The 24,365-nt window shown below is 39.1% G+C and overlaps 1 protein-coding gene across 1 annotated transcript in view; it reads right to left on the bottom strand.

The window, feature by feature from the left end:
- tsc22d2 (TSC22 domain family 2) overlaps positions 1 to 18,678 on the bottom strand; it is a 48,896-nt gene extending 30,218 nt beyond the window's left edge. The window contains exon 1 of the mRNA XM_057841405.1: positions 16,473 to 18,678. Coding sequence (XP_057697388.1) covers positions 16,473 to 18,001 — 1,529 coding nt within the window. The 5' untranslated portion in view covers positions 18,002 to 18,678. The remainder of the gene's footprint in view (positions 1 to 16,472) is intronic.
- Between the last annotated feature and the right edge of the window lie 5,687 nt (positions 18,679 to 24,365).

The raw sequence follows: 24,365 nt of genomic DNA, 5'->3' as shown, positions 1-24,365 counted from the left end.
CATAAAAAAAACGTGTTCATTATAGCTTTCACAGAATTGGTATTAAGACTAACAGTATATGTTGAGTCATTCAGCAGGAACCTAGCTGGTAAGAAGAGCCTGAGTTAGGCGAGTCACGCAGTATGCTCAATTTCACTTAGCAGCCTTTAAACTTATTCACTCAACCAGAGATAAATATAGTTTACTTGTAAGTGTTTTGGGTATGTTACAGTGGCTACTTTTACATGGAACCAATATGGTTAAGGTCAATATTCCATTTGTTAGACACAATCTGTTTACATGCGTGAGCATACAGAGTAGTAAATAAATCTGGAGTATTCCTTGTCCAAACACACAGAAATGTCATAGACTCATCACACACTGAGAACGTCATGATGCGAATTGCGTCATTTCTACTTTTCGCTCACCTTCTTGCAAAGCTCACTATAATGGTACTGCTAATAAAAGACAATGTTGAAGTCTTTAACAAATATAATAAAGACACAAATTTCCTTCTCCCTAAAAACGGGTTTTTATCATCCAAGTTAAATGGTTGTTTTTCAGTTAAAAAAAATAAAAAATAAATTGCTTGTTTTTTAATTAGACAGCATACAAGAAAAAACTCAAGGGGTGGAAAACCATGTATTTGTCGACTTACATAAATAGTGTATTTGGTTGCTGTTTAGTTTATTAAAGCACAAATCGTTGGGTTTTTTTGTATTGAGGGGAAAAGAGCAACATTAGCAATATTTTGGAAATAGTGACATTGAAAGTTTAAGGATTTCATCAAGGAATTCATTAAGTTTTTTCCTTTAATAGGAATAGAAGCCATAATTCTGCACTTGTCATCTACAGTATGTTATGCTGATATCTAACACCATACAAGTTGGCTTTGATCCAGCATCTTCCCTGCTGTCATAATGGTTGCCTGGGCATTCATACTTGTAGGTCAGGTCAAAAGACTAGCAACTTCCTGTGACAAATCACAGCCAACTCCTTCGACATACCGTACACTGGGTGTGTCCTATGACCAAAGCATGGCCTAAAGTTAACTTTGCTTAAAATACAGCTTTTGCTTTTCCCTTTCTGTGATTGATCTAGTGTCTTTGGCAGCATCTCAATGCCATGGAATAAATCAAAGTATAAATATAATATTGGACCCCAAAAATTGGTAAAGTTTTGAAAGTTGCAAATAGTCTTTGCTGCTTTCAGAATTTGTGATTAAATGAGCTTTTGACAGGCAGGGGGGGAGAAAAAGTATAGTTATTAGTACTGATGCACCGATACCAGTATCGGCGGGGGGGTGGGGGGGGGGCTGCCTGAAGTGGTGGTATCTGTATCGGCGAGTACCAACAAACAGGCCGCCGATACCATTTACTTGTCCGGTAACACTGAACGCAGCCTTTTTCTCCTGACACTCACTGCACTGTGTTGTGTGATCACACGTGATTACTTTGCATGCCAAGCAGCTATCACTATTGACCTGCTACAGACCAATGAGAGCGGGCCAATAGTTGCTCTTAACCAATGCCGGGGCAGCTTTTTCATATGGAGATAAAACCAAACCAGGAGTAGGAGAAGAAAATGTGGGCGGTTCCAGACTATTTCAGTGTCGAGTACAATGGCTAGGGATGGCATGCAGCAACAAACCCTGGGGATGAGAAGAGTAAAGCAGCAAGACAGACGTCCGAAAAAAATCACCGAAATGACTTGTTTGTAACCTGCCCTTTGCCTTCGTTGACAGGGTGGGAATCCTACTTTTTATGGCTCACGCAGTACCTAAGTATAAAGTCGCAAGTCACAAATACATTAAGGAGACGACTATCCTGCACTAAAAACAAAGTAACGAAACATGTTTTAGAAAAGCCAAAGAAGGCAGGGGCCATAAGCTTTTCAACCGATGTCTGGAGCAGCCAAGTCTCCCAACTTTCCCTCCTTAGCTTGACAGCCGACTGGAAAGTGTAGTACTTCATGCTATAAATTCAAGAGATCACACACAAGGGCCAAGCTATTGCTGCTCAACTGGAGCATCTCGAAGTCAAAGGTACTTTACTTTTCTTGTCTTTTACTGAAAGAAATGCCGCAGTAGTTTGAGACTCATTTTAAAAGTGCTGTAGGAGTAAGCAAAGTAAGCTAAGCTAAGTGGCTAAGCTGTGTGTGTGTGTGTGGGGGGGGGGGGGGGGGGCTGTTTGCATTTGTGCGTTGCTATAGATGGAGTAGAGTTATATTGCTGCTGGTGCACAAAGAGGGAGGCCAATAGAGAGACAGGATGCTGTGGCCAATTATTATTATTATTACTTATAATTTCATGACAGTTGCACTGTTTGGCCTTTGAAAGGTTAAAAAAGTTTATTCAGTTCATTCAGAGTTTATATATTGAATGTATTTTTACTTTCTTACAGTTGGGCAAGTATTATACATATTTTAATTTCACGAATTTAGCACTATTTTGGCCTTTGAGAGCCAAAGGTTTATTCAACTATTGTCACCCATACCAGCAATAAAAAGTTGTACTGGATTGACTTTGTATTAGTATTTTTCCTGTTTCCCAAAGGTAAGCAGCAACCTGACAAAGCCATGTTAGCAATGATTTCACATCCAAGTATATAGCTCTTTGAGTAACAAAATGCAAAATATAAATGTGCTAGTTGTTTATTACACACGTTTGTGCTTTCAACAATAGGAACAGTAGCATATACAAAGCTAGAATTCTGCTCAAAAAGTAGCGGGTATTCAAAGATAATAATCCAACAACAATTTGCCTTTCAGACACCGCGTATTGGTCAGCTTTCTTTCTGAAAGAAAGAAGAAAAAAGAAGTCCTGTGCTAAAGAGAAAAGCAATCCCAATGACAAAGATTTTAACATGTATTTTACAAATGAAATGCCTCAATGATTTTTTTTTTCTTATGAACGGTTTTCAAAAGCTTTATTGGTGGATTTTCTCAAGTTAAAGCGCCACACAGAAATTAATAAATTTAATTGTGTAAGCAGGATCTGTGTATTATTCTTATTATGTAATTACAGATGTTTTAGCTCATTTCAATTTATTTTATTTAAATGGGCTATTATCTATTTTATTATAAGTTTGTATTTTACAAATGTGATGTAGTATTCATTTATATTGTATATTTTATGTTGTATAACTTTAGTTTCTATGTGAATATTAGTTCCTACTTGTTTTGTTGTGGTAGGAGGGTTTTGTATTGAACACGGGGTCGTGTTGGTTATTATTATAGCAGAGAAGACAACTGCAAATCAACAAAGACAAGTCAACTGTGCCCCGATCTACCACTCAAGAGATCTGATGGACTCAAAAAGTGGGTTACGATTGCATATTAGTTTGAAAATCGACCAGATCCACCGTATTTTTACACGAGTGACTTCCGGTCTACTAGCTAGTAGTATTGACGGAGGAGGGCCGCGTCTCGCGTTAAATAATAAACTCTGCCGTTCTTTTCGCGTGCATCACATTGAGCCGCTTCTAGGACGCGTCTAACACGCAACCGTACTGCAACTGGTGTGCATTGGCTGATTGACTTTAACACCCGCGTTTCACTGCGTTCTCGCGGTGGCCACGTTGTCGCGCCATTGACGTTTCTTACTGTCCTACCATGTTGGTCGTCATTATAGTAGAGAAGACGGAGTAAATCTAATCAACACAAACAAAGTAACCCGATCGACTCACATCTTCAAAAAGTAAGGGTTACATTACGTCAAACTCGTTCGGTACGACTCCGTTCTGAACAGAGCATCAAGTACCAAAACGGTTCAATATGAATACATGTACCATTACACCCTTAATATATATATATATATATAAACGGAGTGGTATCAGTATGGTATCGGTATCGGCCGATACTGCACAGCCAGGTCTCAGTATCGGGGCCAAAAAATGGTATCGGTGCAACACTAGTTATTAGGGGTGCTACAAAACTTAGGATGTTGATTGGTAGTTTACAGTACAAGCCAAAAGTCTGGACACACCTCATTCAACGCAACACAAATGAAGGTCCCAATCCCATTGATAAAGTAATGAATTCCACTAAATTAACCCTGAAAAAACCATACCTGTGAAGTCAAAACCATAACAGGTGGCTCCCTTTTGAAGCTCATCAAGAGAATTGCAACAGTGCAAAAAAGTATTCAAAGGGTGGCTACGTTGAAGATACTAGAATATTATACATGTTTTTAGTTATTTCATCTTTTTTGCTAAGTACATAATTTTACACGTGTTCATTTATAGTTTTAATACCTTCAGTGAGAATCCACAATGTGAATCATCATGAAAATAAATAAAACACAAGAATGAGAAGGTGTATCCAAACTTTTGGCCTGTACTGTATATATAGATATAGGTCTAGCAGGTGGTGCCATTGGCGTAAAAGCCGTTTTATTGCGCACTGATAGTTTGTGCCTTCCTAATGTTTTTTCTTTTCTAGTCTTTGTTTCTTCATATATTTTCTTATGTAATGCATTTTTTGTTGGTGTGTGTGCTATGGACACCTTGTGTGATTCCTGAATAAATATCATATATAATAAACAAACTAACTCATTGAAATTGACAGTGGTTGACAGGTTGTAAATAAACCAAATTGTCTAATTTGGTGACAATACTGTCAATTTGATGTCAATTTTAAGATGTGAAATAGAATTACCCAGCCACAATGAGTCATGTCCACTTCATCCCGCAAACTATGTTCTAAGAAATAAGGAGTGGAAGTAGAAATTGTAAAATGTTGGGGGGGTGGATAACAGGAAGAGGTAATTGTAAGAATTGGTCAAACATGTTAAAAGGAATACTGTATTTGTTTTTAAAGCTAAAGACATTGATAGGGGATGATAAAACATGCTATAACGTACAAAATCATATTTGGAGTAAATTCCCCACAATTGTAGACTAAAGGCAACCAGTCACAGGCACCAGTCAATCAGACCCCCATTGAAAGCAGGCGAGCACACATGGGAAAGAATACATGACTCATTTGCAGGTGGCTGCCATGGTTTCTACACATCCTCATTACTAACAATTAAAAATCTCTGGTTTGGGAGGCAAAGGGCTCTCAAACATCATTGCTCCAGTCTTGTGACCCTCTCTCTGAGACTCACTATACGGCTGTGACCATTACTCATTTTGTCCAGAAAGGGGTTAGCAGTTTTATTAATAATATCTGAAACAAAAGAGCCCAGATCAAATCAATGTCCCACCTTTGATACTGTTGACACAACATCAAAAGGTAACAAGTTAAAATTGTGGGTTTCATATTTTAAGTTATCAATAGCACTTGCATTAATAAATTTTAAACAAAACAGCATTTAATTTTCTAACAGTTCCATTTCCGTATTGTTCATGATACTCCATCTGGACCGGCACAAAGCATCAACATCCATGCAAAGCCAGTATATTTTAAAATGCTGGCCCTGTTGGATGACTCACATCCAAGATATGTCATTGAGCCATAATAATGATTTTCTTGGTCAACATACAAAAACTAGGGTGTATCTATCAAAGATGTACTTACAAACAGATGATGCTCTTATGAGGCGATCATTAATGTGTGGAGTTCACCCATCTCAAAGCGACAGACAAGCAGACCAAACTTGTGAAAAATATCATATTTTTTAATTTCGCTGCTTTGGGTGTTGCATTTGATTGATGTTACTAAACATGTATTTACTGTTGGTGTTTATTAATTCTCAACTGTTGTCAGACCGGGCCATGAGCCTGCACGGCATTATAAGGTCATGCCACAGAATTTCAATCGGATTTTAGTTTGGACTTTGACTTGGCAAACCATAACCATCTATTTTTTTCAAACCCATTCTGAGTTTGACAGGGTCGCTACTTTGCGGTTTTTCACTTATCGTGGCAGGTTCTGGTCACCACTAACCGCAAAAAACGAGGGATCACTGTACACTGTGGTCACGGTGAATCATCCAAAGTCTTTCCAAACACCTATTCAAGTCATCTAGGGAAAATTTCCTTAAAATATATATTTAATATCGCAATATATGTCAAACCCCAAAAATATCGCAACAATAGTTTTTTCCAATATCTCGTTCAGGCCTAGTGGGAGACGAGGAAAGACCACTCTGTTTAAAAATGATTTGAGCGGACAGCTGGAAGCAAAATAGATTAAGACGTCACTTAAAGACATTAGACCCCAATCTCATTGATAAGCCGCTTGATTGTTTTTCGGCGAAGCAGTGCCGAATATTGCCAATAATCGTCCGGCTTTGTCAGTGTTACATCACTAAACCAGTTAGCACTGTTAGCATGCTCAGTGCAAAATAACCCCTCACCATTGCAAACATTGCAAAGGAGGTGATACTGCGAGCAGCAAAAATAAAAACTGTCCCTCTGTCCAATGACACTGTCGTTTTTCTTCTATTTAGTTTTGTTTTTTCGGTCAAATTTTCAGGCAAATTGTCCTCATGAGTTAATGTTGCCAATAAAGTTGAATTTATTATTATTTATTGATTTTATTACATTGTATTTTTTTTGTATCAAATGATCAAAAATGTACCTTGAGTGTATTGTTACAGTTTAGACGTAACTTTTTTTTTAATTCAGGCAAATTGATACGTTATAAGTCTTCTCTGTTACAAAAAAAAAAAAACAATGTTAATGAAGTTATACTTTATCATAAGTTGATATATGTTACTTTTTTTTCTTTAATAGAAAAAAAGGACACTGTGTTAGGCAGAAGTGTACTTATAATAGTAATTTTATAGACAAACAATACTATTTACAGTGGCAGCAGAGAGTTTGGGGGGGCGCCAAACATTTACGATTCCTGGGGGGTAACAGAAAATAATTGAGAAGCACTATTCTAACATTTGAACAGTGGTTTCAGCGGCATCTAAAACAACATTTTTAAGGAAGGGCTTTTTGAAAGCTTTAAATTAATGCATTTAGCATTATTCACAAACTGATTTCTATTATTTCTTTAATAAAGAAGTCTGGTGGTAGTCTGCCAGTTGAACTCAATTTAAAAAAAAAAAATACAATTAGGAATAGTAAATTCATAATTAAACAAGGGTGACAATACTTTTTCACCCAGGGCTTGGTAGTTTTGAATGTTTTTTTTTCTCTTCATGTACTATAAAATCAGTATTTGACTGCATTATATGTTTATTGCAAGTTACTTTTTGACAGCATGTTTATGTAGACCAAGGGTCTGCAACCCTGGTCCTCGAGAGCCACTATCCAGCTTGTTTTCCATGTATCCCTCCTTTCACATACCTGAATCCAATAATCAGGATCGTTATCAGGCTCCTGCAGAGCTTGCTGACGAGCTGATCATTTGATTCAGGTGTGTTAAAGGAGGGAGACATGGAAAACAAGCTGGATAGCGGCTCTCGAGGACCAGGGTTGCAGACCCCTGATGTAGACAAATGAAAATCTTGGCACTGATTACTGATTAAGATCCAGCCAAAATTAAACTCCACTCCACAAATGGGTCCTAACCCACCAGTTAAAAAATCAGTGTTATACAGTATAGGCTATTCTGGCTATGTGCCAAATGACAATATACAGATGAGTGAGTTTGGTATTATGTCCTATTAGATTCTTTTTTGAGAAGTAAAACTGTCACTTATTTCAAATTATGCATAATTAGTGCCTTTGTGATTGTCCATTCCAAACTTCTTTCCAACATTCTATAATGGATTATTTAAATATATTAACTCAATTAATTCTGAGTCTTTTACAGCGGCACACATCGGCGTGTCTTAAAAAGGACATACTGTATTAATCTCTCCACTATATATGTAAATGTTCTATTGATTATCGTTGTATCGTGGTACTATCCATTCTTCTAGCAAAATATTATTACCGAAATGAAAAACAGTGATCACAGATTGATTATTAAAATCCCTTATTATTAATAACCCTAAGGTAAGACACTTGCATTGAAATATCACGCATGGCCCAACGTAGCTCCACTTATTCAGCAAGTACAGGCTGGTAACAAGCAGCTGTCAACAAGTTCTCTGAGGACTCCCTTTGAATTTAGATGTGCATACTTAAAATACTGTAACCTCTCAAAAGAGGGGTCTAACCAGTTCAGGCATTTTGGAAAACCAATAAACACCAATAGTTTACACACTTCTCATTCCTGGTACTGCATGCAGTGTATTCAATGGCTTTCTACACTACAAAGACTGTATGTTATGGTAGACTTTAAGCTATTTGTTCACTTTGGCCAGTCCAGTCCAATTAGAATTTAACTCTTACACCCTGGCTACACAATCGGACATGTGCTACTTATTCAACCACTGACCTTTGTGGAGCATTGCCATGCTGTACAATGTTTACATACATACATGCATGCATAGGGGGCAAGGCGACAAATTCGATTAGATAGCTTACGTTGACCCACACAGGTCCAGCACAGGGATTTGGTATGAATTTTGCCCACCTCATTTGCTCCACACATTAACATCAAAGGTGTAAGTGTATACTCATCGCAGTCTCCTTACAATGCAGGTGGGGTTTCCACTGTGTTCACTCAATGACTGGTTAAAATTCTGTTACGACTATAGAGCAAATAATAGTATTAGCGATATAGGTGTTGAAAATTAAATTCAGAATCTTGTGGTAGGATCCCTGTAGCACTTGAGAATATACAATTCAAGACTTTTTTCAAGTACATAACTCACAGATTTCAGATGCAAATGAGGCCGTTAATGAGAAAGAGAAAAAAAACGTCATGGCGGGGACATCAGTTTTTTCGCTCCAAATCATTTGAGTAGAATCAAAAATTTGATGTCAGTGTGTATTGACCTGGTATGGTGCGATCCATATGCAAAAATTGCATATTTTGTTGCATTTCTAAAATAAATTGACCAAAATCACATATTAGTATTTACTCAATGCAAAAAAATTAGGCTCTCCTATTTTTTTTTTTTTTTTTTTTAATACATCATAGAACGTTGCAATTAATTTTCCTTTTACCAGGGATCACAAGTAATGATAGTAAACACGTTTCATGCCCCCCAAAAAATGCAGTCCGGTAAACAAAGTACTCGAAATTTGTCTCGTCTTTCATCGTTTTTGTTACGTTCTGTTACGCTTGCAGCACATATTTTGCAGAATGGACTTGGTTTTAGGCTCCTCCTCTGGCTCAGCAGGAGGCTTTTTACCTGTAAAAAACCTGTCCAAAGACATCGCCGCCCACAGTACACTACCAACAGCAGCTAACATTACTGTTTATATTGACTGACGCTAGGCTGCTATCGGTGTGCAAACACCTTAGTAACGGCGGCCAGCCACTAGATGTACAAACATACAAACTAGAGCTGAAACGAATACTCGAATAACTCAAGTTTAAAAATTCGAGTCCGAGTAATTTTATTCGCCTTGAGGAATCGGTAGCACTGGTGCCTAATGTGCTCCAATACCGCAGGTATCATACATTTATCTGGAACACTGCAAAAACTCAAAGTATCAAACTATCAGGACTTACAATTTAGACTAATTTAAAGCTTAACTAGAACTCGGATATAGCTTGACACAAATGGAAATCTAATTGAAACACGTGGGGAAAAACAATTCACTTCTAAGTGATGTGTTTAAGTGTAATGACATTTTTAGGAAGAAATAAGATTTTTTTTGTTTTTATAAGTTCTAGTCACATCTGAGATGCAATTGTTGGCTGTTTTCAACAATGTACATCGAAAATAAAGACATTGATTGTCTGAAAATGGTTCAATTTTAGGTGAAATGTCTTGTTTTCCCATGTATATTTATAATTGCTCTTTATGTAAAAAAATGTTTTATCCGATTACTCGATTAATCAATAGAATTTTTAGTCAAATACTCGATTACTAAAATATTCGATAGCTGCAACCATAGTACAAAAAAATCTCTAGTCAGCTTGATAAATAGAGTAGACAGGCACATTCATGTGTCAAGAGGCACAGGACAGATTGCTGTCGTTAACGAAATGATTATATCTTTGCAGCCAGGTAGCAAATGCGTCACCGACCGTTGCTGGTCCCGATCCGGTGGTTGGGGATCATTGATCTAGAGAATGAAGCTAGCTTTGAGTAAACCTGATAGTTTCAACATGGTTGGAAAAAACATTGGACTGCTGAAAAGAATTCAGGTCAAAGTCAAAGAACAAAACCCTATTCTGGATCTTATTTTCTTTGCGTAATTCGTCAGAACTCTCTGTGTAAGTCAGTATTGCAACTGAATCATTCCATGGATCCACTTGTAAAACTTGTCAACTTCATACAGGCAAGGGGACTTATCGACAATGCGTTACGTTCATGACGGAAAATGAGGCGGATCGCCAGGACCTACTTCACCATTCTCATGTCTGCTGGTTAAGTTTGAGGAAAGTGTTTAACTCGTGTGGAAACTCAAAGAAGAAATGAGCTAGTTTTTAGAGTTAATGGGGAAATGCGAAGAATTTGCCGAGCTGGGTGATGTGAACTGGCTCTGTGACTTTGTGATTGCTGCATACATATTTTCACACATGAATGAGCTGAACGTAAAGCTACGGGAGGGGAATCAGTTTGTGCGAGACATACACAAATGTGAAAACCTTCAAATCCATGCCGATTTTATTGTTACGGTCAAATGTCAATACACTTTTTTGGTCATTTTCCCACACTAGCCATGTGGAAAGAGGCTAGAGGTAGTACAACAGAAGAGGAAAAGAAAATGAGCTGTGCAGAAATATTTTAGATTTTGTACACCCGCAGCCATAAATGTTGAGACTTTGCACCATTCAGTTGCATGAGAAAGAGTCTCAAAACTTTTGACAAAGGGTGTATTTTGTTGTTAAATGTTGAATGTGGTATCATTCATCCTTTTTCAATAAGTAAATAAATAGATCACTTTATGTTTGCTATTTTGTTCTATTTATGTTAACTATACTCTATACTGTGCCTGCTTTGAAATTAGACGATTTATGAAAAAAACTATCGGTGCAACAGAAGATTCTGGTTCAATGTGCCCAACGTTGTCACATCACGTGTCTAGAGGAGAATCACGTTGGGCCAAAATCAAGTATTTTGATGGGCTGTACTTGGCAGAGAAAAAAAATGGCGTTGAGTTTCTCACCTATTTCAGATTCTACCCTAAACTTGCTTTCAAATGACACACTTTATGTGTTGTAACTTTTAAAATATGCATGTATAATTATTCATTTTTATAACTATAGTTTGTTTTATTAAAAAAAAAAAAGTTGTGTTTGAATGGCTTTGCTTGTTTTATTAAGATATAATCACTACAATAGTGGTTACACTGGTTCGATTTTTGGGGGAGAAAATAATATAGCATATCAGCAATGATTTATGAGAAAATATATCGCCAACTAAAATTAATTTGTTATTCCGAAAGGAACTAAATTCATGTCACGAGCTTTCCCGTCCGTAACGGAAATTTCAATTTTTTTGCCACAGAAAAGATGCTGATTATATTTTTTTCAGGTCATGCAGCCTCTTGAGGTCAAGGCCGTTTTCTCTTTATTGCCCATCCTAAGTCAGTGAGACAAAAGGCCATCTTAATGTCCTGTCCAAAACTATTCAAATTTCATGAATCTATCTAGAGATACAAAACTAGAATATGCAGGATTTTTTATCATACAGACCTGATATCAGCCAGTGGTCCAGTTGCCTGAAAGCAAGCTGGCAAAGGGCCATATCCACAAATCGACAATTCTTGCCATTCAGGGCTCCAGAAATTTGTCCCTTGGAAGTTAAGGCAGCGAAGCTATAAGCTAGAGGTGCAACAATTGATCGACTAATCAACAACTAATTGATTAGCAAATTAATTTTGAAAACCAATTAACCGTTTAGGACCTTTTTCACCTTAAACGAGTCTAAGTTCTTGAAATTACAACATACATATAACTTCTCAGTTGTAAATATCAGATTTCATAAATCTTTTGTTAAGTCAAAGTAGGACATGTACAATAATATTTTTCCTTTGGAAAACAATTCACATTTTTGCCAATTTTGGGAAATCTTGCTGTCTAAACTAACTTCTTAATAAGGCTGCATCAACTAATTGATTAAATTGATTAATACTATACAGTCTGTGCCCTCCATAATTATTGGCACCCCTGGTTAAGATGTGTTTTTTTGCTTCTAATATATATATATATTTAATTCAAATAATATGGGACCTTAATGGAAAAAAAAGAGAAAAATCCAACCTTCAGTACAAGTGCATTTATTCAGTGGGGAAAAAATCCCACATAAAGAAATAATTATTTGACATCAAATAATGTGTGTCACAATTATTAGCACCCCTGGTGTTAATACTTTGTACAACCCCCTTTTGCCAACAAAACAAGGTCTGGGGACTGAGATGGCCATGGGAGGAGCTTGATTTTGTGTCTGGTGAACCATTTCTGTGTAGATTTGGCCATATGTTTAGGGTCATTGTCTTGCTGAAAGATCCAGTGACGACCCATATTCAGCTTTCGGGCAGGGGGCAACAGGTTTTGATTTAAAATGTCCTGGTATTTCAAAGCATTCATGATGCCATGCTTGGAACCAAACACTCTATCTATCAGCAAGGCAATGACCCTAAACATATAGCCAAATCTACACAGAAATGGTTCACCAGACACAAAATCAAGCTCCTCCCATGGCCATCTCAGTCCCCAGACCTTGTTTTGTTGGCAAAAGGGCGTTGTACAAAAGTATTAACACCAGGGGTGCTAATAATTGTGACACACATTATTTGATGTCAAATAATTATTTCTTTATGTGGGATTTTTTCCCCACTGAATAAATGCACTTGTATTGAAGGTTGGGTTTTTCAATTTCTCTCCATTAAGGTCCCACATTATTTGATTTTTTAAAAAATCATTAGAAGCTAAAAAACACATCTTAACCAGGGGTGCCGATAATTATGGAGGGCACTGTAGTTGCCAGCAAATTTGATAATCGATACAGTTGTACGCTACCACTAAGTCAGGAAGCTGTAATAAAATATTATTTTTGAAGGAAATAGTCTTCTATTTTGTCTTCATTGTTACTTACAACATGCCTAAAACAACTTAAAGGCATATTGTGAAGGTAATTGAAAAAAAGTGACATTTACCTGATTAATCGATTAAACGTTTAATTAATCGTCCGACTAATCGAGTATGAAAATAATTGTTAGTTGCAGCCCTATTATAAGCTACCCCCTTGTGTCCAGGGCCTGGTGGAAACCCATTTACCAGTGACAATACACGCTCATTCCCCAGCTCAACTCTTCTATTCAGCCCATCTGCACACCCTCCGATTTAGGCTGAAAAACAGCTAAACGGAGAACAGAACTAGGTGCACGCACCACACACAGCTCTATAAATACACAACGTTCACATCAAGATATCGGACTTTTTGTACAATATTCATTCATTTTCCAAGCTGCTTATCCTCCCTCACAAAGGTCATGGTCACTAGGGGCAGTAGGCGGGGTACACCATGAATCGGTTGCGAGCCAATCACAGGGTACAAGGAGACGGACAACCATTCGCGCACACACTCATGCCTAGGAATAATTTAGTGTGTTCGATGTGGGGGTAAACCGGAGTACCCGCAGAAAACCCACGCAGGGACAGGGCAAACATGCAAACCCCACACAGAAAGGCCGGAGCCGGATTGAACACTTGATCTCAGAACTGTGAGGTGGACGTGCTAACCACTCTGCCACCATGCCGACTTTTGTCCAATATATTGTGGAAAATATTTTTCTGGAGTCTACGCTGAGTCTTGAGTACATTATTAAACCTCTACAGTATAAGATATCATCACCATCATAACAGGGTTTTTGCAAGATGATAAAGGCATACATTTTTTAAAATCTGGAAGTAAAATAAATACAAGATTTTTTAGAATGATGAGTATATACATGTTTCAGTTACCGGTTTGCAGGTTTACCATGGCTTTTGAAAGTCATGTTTAGTAAAATCACTCAATTGGAATAGCAGTTCTTAAGACTGGAATAAAATGGGGAAATCAGATTCTGAATATTTGATAAAGTGAAGCAAAATATGCAACGTTTTCAAGAACTTGGAGTTAAGTCCACCACTGAAATGCTAAAAGCTACTGTTGTGACACTGGATCCTTAAATCTGTATTAAGTGGATTAACATTAAATAAAAACAAAAAAATTACCAAGAGTTAAACAACAAAGAGATGACACGCTCACACCTTCCACTGTGTTCGAAGACATTTTGCAATTTGCGATTTTAAATCACTGCATATCAGACTGCAATTTTTCCTGTTATTCACTACGTGTGCTTGTGCAAGGCTTTGTAGTGACATCACACATCAGCTATCACAAATGTCTAGGCCTAAGTTCATCATCTTGTTTTCTTTGAGATGTTGAGAGATGCCGACTGTTAACCTGAGCTCAATCACGTTAACGTAATTGTCCTGGTGGTACATAGTAACCCATACAAATAGACCTTAATAGAAAAATGTTGGCCGAAAATATTCTGAAACTTCCAGGTTTCAACAAGGCTTTTTATGCACAAATATATTGTAAAATAAATGAATAAATAAATAAATAAATAAATTTAAAAAACAGTCGGGGAACAAAATAACAAAACAACAACTAGTTATACTGACGTGTCAACACAGACACCAGGCAGACTTCATTGTGAGCAACAGATCAAGGTGTGTGTGGGTCGGGGGTGAGTGTGTGTGAGTAATGTAAAAGTGATCTCCCTTTCCTGTCCTGCTGCCAACATTGTCATAGCTACAGAGACGTGCAGTGATGTAAGTTCACTTTCCATCACTCTCCTTCTGTGACTTTCCGAATAAGAAAGTGGCACTAGCCATTCCTTACATGAATATCTGGGACAACACACAGTTTCTGCCTTATGCACATGATCAAGCCCATTGTGCTGATGCTGCAGGGATAAAGCATCTTAGGAAACAATAATAAACTTCATCAGTATCTAGACAGTGGACAATATAAAGCAGGCCTCCACATCTGAAAAACCACCCTGACTTATCTTCTTGCTGCTCCATTTGATTAAGGACAAAAGAATAGAATAGGGGTCAACAATGAAGTATGGAATATACAGGACTGAGAACGCATTATATTTATATTTACAATTACAATGTTTGGCTCGTTTCTACTGCCAAATAAAGTATGACAACATTTTAGATGAAGTTGTATTGGATTATTCTGACAGCTCCTAAAAATAGCTGCAATGTGTACAGTATGTGAAGGAGTACTGTACGCAACTGCGGAAGAGAATAAAATACAAATCAAGCCTTTACAATTACATTTTTGCTTCTGTGTATATTGCTTGTTAACACCTCCCTAAACTCCACCCTTCTGGACTGTTTAGCATGAGGGCGGCCCACAAGATTTAAAAAGGATACAGAATGTTAAAAATGCAATGCTGTGAACCTTCTTAATGACATAGATTATAAATTCATTCCATCTACGCCAGTTTAATTTAGAAGTCAACTAACTCAACACATTGTTGAACGTTCCCATTTGTGGTTGTGGTGAAAGTAGTACAGTGGTACCTCTACATATAAATTTAATTCGTTCCAGGACCTGGTTTGTAAGTCAAAATGGTCATATGTCGAGCGGGATTGTCCATATGAATACATGATCATTTGATTAATATGTTCCACAGCCCAAAAACCTACGCTAAATCCTTAATAAATACTGCAGGTACAATTACAAATAGCAATTACACTTAGCAAACAAATAAATTATAAATACAAATCAGAATAATAATGTAATAAAAATAATGGTACGAAGCGGGTTCTAATGTGACGGTTTTGTTTTGCATGCTGAACGCACCGTGTGACTGAGAGAGCGCGCGCGAGCGAGCGAGCGAGCGAGAGAGAGAGAGAGAGAGAAGACTGGGAAGTTTTTACTTATTTTCATGTTGTTGTTGACGTTGGCTACAGCGGACAATAGCCGAGTTCTGTTGTACAAGTTCTGAAATAAATCATTAAAAACCTGACGAAGCTTGCGACTTCCTAGCCAATTTTGCAATGATAATAATAGAGTCGTCCTCAAGATCGTAGAGCCAGTTCACTGAAGCGCACACCACGCTCATATTTTTCAATCATTTCCTTCTTAATTTCAATGGTAAGAATCACCTTTTTTCCTTTGTTCATCACCTGCACTGACCTTCTTTAGACCCATGCTGATTTCTCTCACAAGAAAATCAGCAGTGCGTCTGTCTTGCGGGAAAACAATGAAATTGCATTGCGAGGCTGTCGTAAATCGACGTATTTCGAGCATGTCGTCATATGTCGAGATAAATGATGAGTCAAAATTTACGTCAGATGTCGAAAATATCGTATGTCGGGGCAAATCCTACTTGGTGTTTTTTTACTTTTCGCAGGCGGTTCTGGTCTCCATTAACTGCAAAAAACGAGGGATGACTGAAAACAGCTTTTAGGTCACTGCACTACACCATCAATTACTTCCAAACAATCTTGCTTTGTTATAGTACTCCAACTTCAATTGCTTAACATGGATTGATAATAGCATATCCTCTTACCTGTCCTCATCACCATCCATGGCTATATGGATGCCAAACAGGCTGTTGACCGCAGGACTAGGAAGGACAAGACCATCTGTGATGAAAGGCTTCATACCGTCTTTCACTGGCACCACAATGCTACCCGGTTGAGGTAGGACTTCAGATTTGGGCCGACCATCTTCTGCCTGGTTACCGAATCCAGAGAGAATGCTTGGTGTGGCACCCCCATGAGCTCCTTGAGGTTGAATAATCCCTCCGGTGCCAAGCACCTGACTCAGACCACCTATAGGGGTACTGGTAGTAGTGGGCACATTCAGGACACTGGTGGTGACTGATGATGTTGAAGCAAAGCCTAAACCTCCTGACAGCTGTGTATGGTTGACAAGCTGCTGCTGCTGCTGCTGCTGCCCTCCTACTGGTGTGATGTGTAACAGGAGGGCCTGGGCGGAGGGTGCCTCAACACCTAGTCCCTGGGCTACTGAACCAGCTGGCACAATAAGAGATGAGGGGCCTATAGAGTGAGGGGTTATGGGAAGAGTGCTTGAACCAAAATGCTGCTGACCGTAATCTGGCTGGCCTGCGGGATGGTTAGAATAAGGAAAGTGCTGGACTTGTGTGGTAGGAGGCATGCTGGGAGCTTTCTGCTGCAGGGAGCCTTGGTGGTTATTCGAGAGGAAGGTTATGGCAGCAGCAGGTTGCATATTGACCTGAGCATGTTGAATTTGCTTTGACGGTGTACTTGTTGAGTACCCTGTGGGCTGAAAGGCACTTGCTCCACTCCCAATCTGAGGGACCATGCCAAAGCCTTGTTGCACAGTCTCAGAAGAATGAGTGGCATGAGTCGTTGTGTGGCCGCTGTCTAGAATGCTATCCAAAGCCTGTGAGGAAGTACTGGTAGAGACCCCTATGGTACTGGTGGTCCCTATTCCACTGTCCCGTTCTATATTGTGATCAGGCGTTACAGTTGGCTTGATGCTATCCACAGTCCGACTGCCATTTGAATCAGTGTCTCTGTCGTGGAACTCAGTGCATGTCCATCTCCCTCTTCTGAAGGGTTCTCCGGTACCATGGTCTAGTTTAATGACCCTGAAGCGAGAACTGCAGGTATTAACAGGAGCAACCGTGGAGGAGACAGTGGCAGCAGGGGCCAGCATACCAGGTTGAGCTGTGGCTGCCGCAGGCACACTTGTTACCGTATTATGTGGGGGCAAGCAGCCGCTACCAGCACTTTTATTATTGGGGACAGCCCCATTGACAGGTGCTGTCAAAGCAGCCTGTCCCTCTTGCGTTTCTCCCACGATGTTTAAGGTTTCCTCAGATGAGCTTCTATCACATACAGTAAGGTCGGCTCGTGAAACATCAAATATTTCTGAAGACACATCTTCTGTTCGGGATTCGTCCGGATCGTCCAGGCTCTCGGTGTCGTCTGCAGTGTTGTTGGCGGCCACCTGAGCCTGCGTAACACTCGTGATCTGGAAACAACTCTTCTTTTTCGCTGGCATTTTCGACATGATGGCTTGCTCTGACGAGTCAGTGTAGTCCCACATGAGACGAAGCGCCGCAAGTTGCGTCTTAATGGTAAATTCACTAAATGAGAAAAAGACACGGAGACGTATCGCCGAAGCACTTTTCCATACCGTTTTACCTCTAGCTCTCTCGCTAGGGCGATCCGGGGAAAAGTCACAAGCACAGTCCAAGTGTCTCCAAAACTCCTGAGACGTTGTGGGTTGTCCGGTCAATGTACCTCCGCCCCGGCCTCTCTTTGACACTCGGTCAGCCGTCCTTGTGTCTCTGAGAGTCCGCAACAAGCAGGCTCTTGTCAAAGTTGTACAGCAGCTGACCCCGGGACTTCAGTCCAAGGCAGGCCCGGCGTGAGAGCCCAGTTCTCTCTCTTTTTCTATATGCCGACTCACTAGCCGATTTAGCTAAAGTGAGCTAGTTTCGCCAGCCCCAATACCAACAGGTGTGGAATCATAATGTAAACATTCCTCTTGTCCCCTTCGTGTATAAAGTATAATCCAGCGGCAAAGAGGGGGAAAAACACGTCAAAAGTCGTTGCAGTTTGGTCTCTTCGTGGCGTGAGTCACTTGTGGCTGTTAGCTGACAGATAGCCACAAGAGCAAAGCGACTGGAAGCTTACTTCAGCTTGCTTGATTGCTTGCCTGTTTGCTTGCTTGCTGGCTGCTAGCTGCTGCCTGCCTGCCTGCTTCTCATCCAGCAGACAAGATGGCAAGAGCCAAGTGCATCCTGGGTAAAGAGGTCAAATACACATTTTTCCAAGAGAAAGAAATGTTTTTTAGTGGTTGAAAAAAAAAATAGAAATGTCTTACTTTTGTACACAAGCTTTCAGTTTCACTTAAATTTTAATTATACAACACATTTGAATACATTACTAACACGTAAAAGTATTTCTGAGCCATAAATATCACATTCATAGCACGCTAGATGCAATATTAGAGACGGCGGCGTTAGTGACCAGTGGCCATCTTAAGACAGTAAATGTTTTGTTGGGTTGTAAATTAAGTTTATAGATATTTTAAAGTACTGTTCACGCTTCATTAACCATCATGTTAATTTATCGAATGGCACTGGGACAAAAAGACCGACAAGTGATAAAATGTATTTAATCCTTTTCAGTCCACTCATTTAATTTATTGACTGCCATTGACGGTGTTAGACGTCCATTCCAATCAGACAGGAGAGGCGATCGCTGCAAAAAAAAAAAAGAAAAAAGAAAAAAAAAAAGAAAACTTTCAAATGAGTTCGACGTCTTGCACTAAAACGGGCATTCACAACCAATCATCCCAGTTTTATTTCATTTGACGTCAATTGTTGTTAATCGCTGGGAATGAGTTTAATACAGTGATTAGAGAAAAACAAAAAAGTAATTGACATTTTAACTATTCATACGTTTATGTATTCATTGCACCATATAAATATAATATAATATAAAAATAAAATAATTATTAATGATGAAAAAACAGACCTGTATACCAAATGTTAATACTGTGGCCTACAAAACCCAAAATGTGATATCTATGTATGTGAAAACCAGGTCTTTATGAAGTTAAAGGGTTTAGGGTTTTTTTTTTTCAATTTGCAAAAATTGTCATTTGTCCGAGAAAGGGTTAATTTAAAACAAACCACGTGCTTACCATGAAAACATTTGAACATGAATGGCTAATTTTCTTCACAAAAAAAACCCTGGAAGATGTATTTTTCTGTCCTCCACAGCAATTCTTCAGTTTCAGAAAGACATATTTGCACTTTTTATGTAAATGTAAAGATACTAATCTGATCAAATGTACTCCACCCTGCTAAAGAGCTCCCCTAGTGCTATGGTAGAGAAAAAAAATCCATTGGTAATCTGTATCCGTAGTTTAGCAATCTGTACTCAAATATTTTGAAACTGTGGGTACAGTTCAGTCATCTGTACCTACAGTTTAGTAATCTGTACCCATAGTTTACTAGCATGTACCCACAGGTTACTAAATTGTGGGTACAGATTATTGAAAACTATTTTTTCTCTACCCTTGTACCTTTGGGGGGGGGGGGGGGGCTCTGTAGTATTTACCATGATAACATCCACCTTGGACTAGGTTCACAGAAACTTATTTTTAATTGGGTCACAGGTGTGTAGGAGCCTCTCCCACACGACTTTGGGATTGAGGCGGGTGACACCATGGACTGGTGTCCCGGACTGGTGTAGTCAGTCAGTATTTATGTTTTCATTTTGTTGTTTTTTGTATACTTATTGGTGGGAGCAAAACCTTCAGCCAAGTTGGATCAGCACAAAACTTCTTGCAACCTGTACTCTATAGTTTACTGGGAGGGCTGGAGAGAATGCACATGTTTCAGTGAAAATGCATTGGACCTCTATTGCTGACAATGGTACTCAAATTTAGTCATTTACTGCCAGCCCTCCCAATTCAAATGAGTTCGATGTCCATCCCTTTAAAATGGCAGCCCATGAGTTAATGATCCTCATATCTGGTGAGTGAAAGGGTTAATTTTTATAATTTTTACTGGTCATGTTATTAAATAAACACTGAACTACCGTAATATTTGGACTATAAGCAGCTACTTTTTTCTTTCATTTTGAATCGTGCGGTTTATAGTCCAGTGCAGCTTATTTGTTGATTTATTTGGGTTAATAGGCAACACATGCCTCCTAGCATGCATTGCTGCACTACATATGCAAATAACAATCAAATTTCATGTTCTTCGCTAATTATTTATTCAGTTACTCTTCCAGTTGTTTCATTAATTGCTTGTGATGGTATTTGGTAACACTTTATTTGACAGCGGCATCATAAGACTGTCATAAGACCATTTTAATTATGACAAGACACTATCATGGGCATTTCTGAATGCTTATGACAGATGTCATTAAGTGACATCCGACAAATTATGTTACCAACTCCATTTATGTCTAGCTCGGATCTTTTACATCCATTCAAAAGTAAGATAATTTGCCGGATAACACTAAATGACATCTATTATAAGCATTCATTAATTCTCATGACAGAGTCATGTCATAATTATGATTGTCTAATGTCAGTTTTATGACGCCACTGTCAAATAAAGTGTTACCAAATACCATAACCACCGATTAATGAAACACCTGGAACAGCAACTGAATAAAAAATTATTAGCACAGAACATGAATTTTGATTGTTATTTACATCTGTAGCGCTGCAATGCATGCTAGGAGGCATGTTGGACAACAACAGTATTGACAGCAGGTGCATTAGAGGTTGACTGTTTCCCCCAAGGGAGCAGCAGTGCACAAATTAAGCTTCTTGAAGTAATGAAGCTTTGCAGCCAATTGGTTCAAAGCTTCTTAGTGTTCTTTTATGACAGTCTTATGATGGCGCTGTCAAATAAAGTGTTGCCAATTGATATCTTTTGGTGTAAATATCACATAATAAAGTGAGGACAGCTGCGGCTTACAGTCCCTGACAAAAGTCTTGTCGCTTATCCATTTTGTGGAAACAATTGCTAATAACCTGACTTTTAATCATTCAATTGGTTTCAGAAATGGCTCACATGAAAGCTAAGACCCTCCCAAATTATGTTGAATGTACAAAAATATATTTGTTTCACTGAAAAAAGATTTATCATCTAATGACGACATAAAGGTCAAATTTTGGCAAGACAAAAGTTTTGTCGCCTACAGAAAGTAGTGTGAAACTTGAACAAAAAATGTACTTCAAATACAAAAATGTGTTACATAACATCAGCGAATTAAGTAGTGGTGCTGTGAGAATCAAATTTAATATTTTGTATGACTTCCATGGGCTTCGGCAAAGATTCATACAATTTATTGATGAAGTCATCAGGAACATCAAAGAAAGCAGTCTTGTATGCCTCCCAGAGTTCATCAACATTCTTGGGTTTCGTCTTCCATGCTTCCTCTTTCATCCTACCCCAGACATGCTCAATGATGTTCATGTCTGGTGACTGGGTTGGCCAGTCCTGGACGATCTTGATCTTTTTTGCCTTGAGGAACTTTGAGGTAGAGATTGAAGTATGCGATGGAGCACCATCCTGCTGTAGAATTTGTCCCTTTTTATGGTTAGGAATGTAAGAGGCAGCCAAGATTTGTTGATATTTCAGACTATTTATATCTCAGGGTGCAGACAATTAAAAAAACGTGTGGCATTTGCCAAGGCCCACAGCCTGTCAAAAGGATGGATGCTGGAAAAGTGGCAAAAGGTGGATTTTTCAGATAGTTGAAAGATACATCTCCTGGATGCACTGGGACACATCATCAGTGATGTATCCAGGATTCATTGGGTGTTTCGGGTCTCGCAACATCAGACACCCTCGTCCTAGCGACCCAGCCGGGGTGGATCAAGTCCCGGCTTGTGTCCCAGTAGCAACCCACGGATCTGCCCTCTTCAACCACAACCACCTTGTGGCTTTCTCTGCAGCTTCACTTGCAGACTGAATGCAAGACTTGGCCACCCCTGTGAATCCCAGGCGGCCAAGGACTTTACAGAGGGAGCGTCCTGCGAAGCCTCGACAGCCTACTTCTATGGGCTAATAGAAAGTCCTCCAGCCCCTCCCCCTGCACTCCTCCACTAGTTCCTGATACTTGGCCCGTTTCCTCTCGTTGGCTTCCTCAATCCGCTCTTCCCAGGGCACGGTGAGTTCCAGCATGATCAGGTGTTTTGTAGCCTCTGAGAGGATGATCATGTCTGGCCGGAGCGATGTTGTTGCTATGTGCTGGGGGAACCTCAGCTGTTTTACCAGGTCAACGTGGAGCTTCCAATCAGGGGGCGTGGAGAAGAGTCCTGTTGTTATCCGTGGACATACACTAGGTCTCTCTCCAGCTTTGATGAAGGGGATGGCCTTCCTTGGAGCATGAATGATGAATCTTCCATTGAATTACACCACAGTCGCCACAAATATTGCAGGAGACCTACTTGAGCCCGCATGGATCTGAGATTCACTCAGAAAACAGTGAAGTTTGGTGGTTACATCATTACCAAAAACATGGTCTAGGGTTACATCCAGAATGAGGGTGTGCGAGAGATCTGCAGGGTGGAAGGCAACATAAGTAGTCTGAAATATCAACAAATCTCATCTGCCTCTTACATTCCTAACCATAGAAAGGGACAAATTCTGCAGCAGGATGGTGCTCCATCACATACTTCAATCTCTACCTCAAAGTTCCTCAAGGCAAAGAAGATCAAGATCCTCCAAGACTGGCCAGCTCAGTCACCAGACATGAACATCATTGAGCATGTCTGGGGTAGGATGAAAGAGGAAGCATGGAAGACGAAACCTAAGAATGTTGATGAACTCCGGGAGGCATGCAAGACTGCTTTCTTTGATGTTCCTGATGACTTCATCAATAAATTGTATGAATCTTTGCCGAAGCTCATGGAAGTCATACAAAATATTAAATTTGGATCTCACAGCACCACTACTTAATTCGCTGATGTTATGTAACATATTTTTGTATTTGAAGTACATTTTTTGTTCAATTTTCACACTACTTTCTGTAGGCGACAAAACTTTTGTCTTGCCAAAATTGGACCTTTATGTCTTTATTAAATGATAAATCTTTTTTTCAGTGAAACAAATATATTTTTGTACATTCAACATCATTTGGGTGGGTCTTAGCTTTCATATAAGCCATTTCTGAAACCAACTGAATAATTAAAAGTCAGGTTATTAGCAAATGTTTCTACAAAATGGATAAGCAACAAGATTTTTGTCAGGGACTGTATAGTCCAGTGCTGCGTATCTATGAACAAATGCCATTTTCATGTCACATTTGGTGGGTGGCGGCTTTTCGTCAGGTGCGCCTTGTAGAGCGAAAATTACGGTAATTCTGCTGTTTTGTTGAGTTTTTCTATCCAGGTAGTACAGATGGTTTCCATAATTGTGACACTATAAGGGATGGTTTAAAATGTGTATAGCCCTACTGAAGGTCCAGTTTCCATGTGTAGGGCCTTCCGCTATAGTAATTCCCTATTTGGAATCAGTGTAATTTTTAGCACAATCTTTAAACATTCTTTTGTCAAGTATGTTGCACTTGACTTTGTTAAATCCATAGTTTTTTTCTTAAACATATCAACCCCTATATGACAAGGAAACAAGACAAGTCTTGTGGTATGTTAATTTCACAATCAAGTGTGCACTTCAAATCATGTGACCACGCTGAGTCACCATCTGTCACAACTGTATTAGATCATCACTGTGTGACAGTGCAATTCATTATTTTGGCAATATGTTTACAGCATCAGACTTATCATAGGACACAATCTATTCAACAGAGTGACATTTTTATTTCTTTATAGCCTATTACTTTTTTAGGCAACAGGCTGCTGGCTGTTGCTGGTTTGTTGCGCAACATTTGACCGCAGAAGATTTTGTCACAAGATGGGGGCATGACAT

The sequence above is a fragment of the Corythoichthys intestinalis genome, chromosome 7 (assembly GCF_030265065.1).
Source record: "Corythoichthys intestinalis isolate RoL2023-P3 chromosome 7, ASM3026506v1, whole genome shotgun sequence".
In the NCBI taxonomy this organism is placed as follows: Eukaryota; Metazoa; Chordata; class Actinopteri; order Syngnathiformes; family Syngnathidae; genus Corythoichthys; species Corythoichthys intestinalis.
This window is presented reverse-complemented; position numbering and strand designations above follow the sequence as displayed.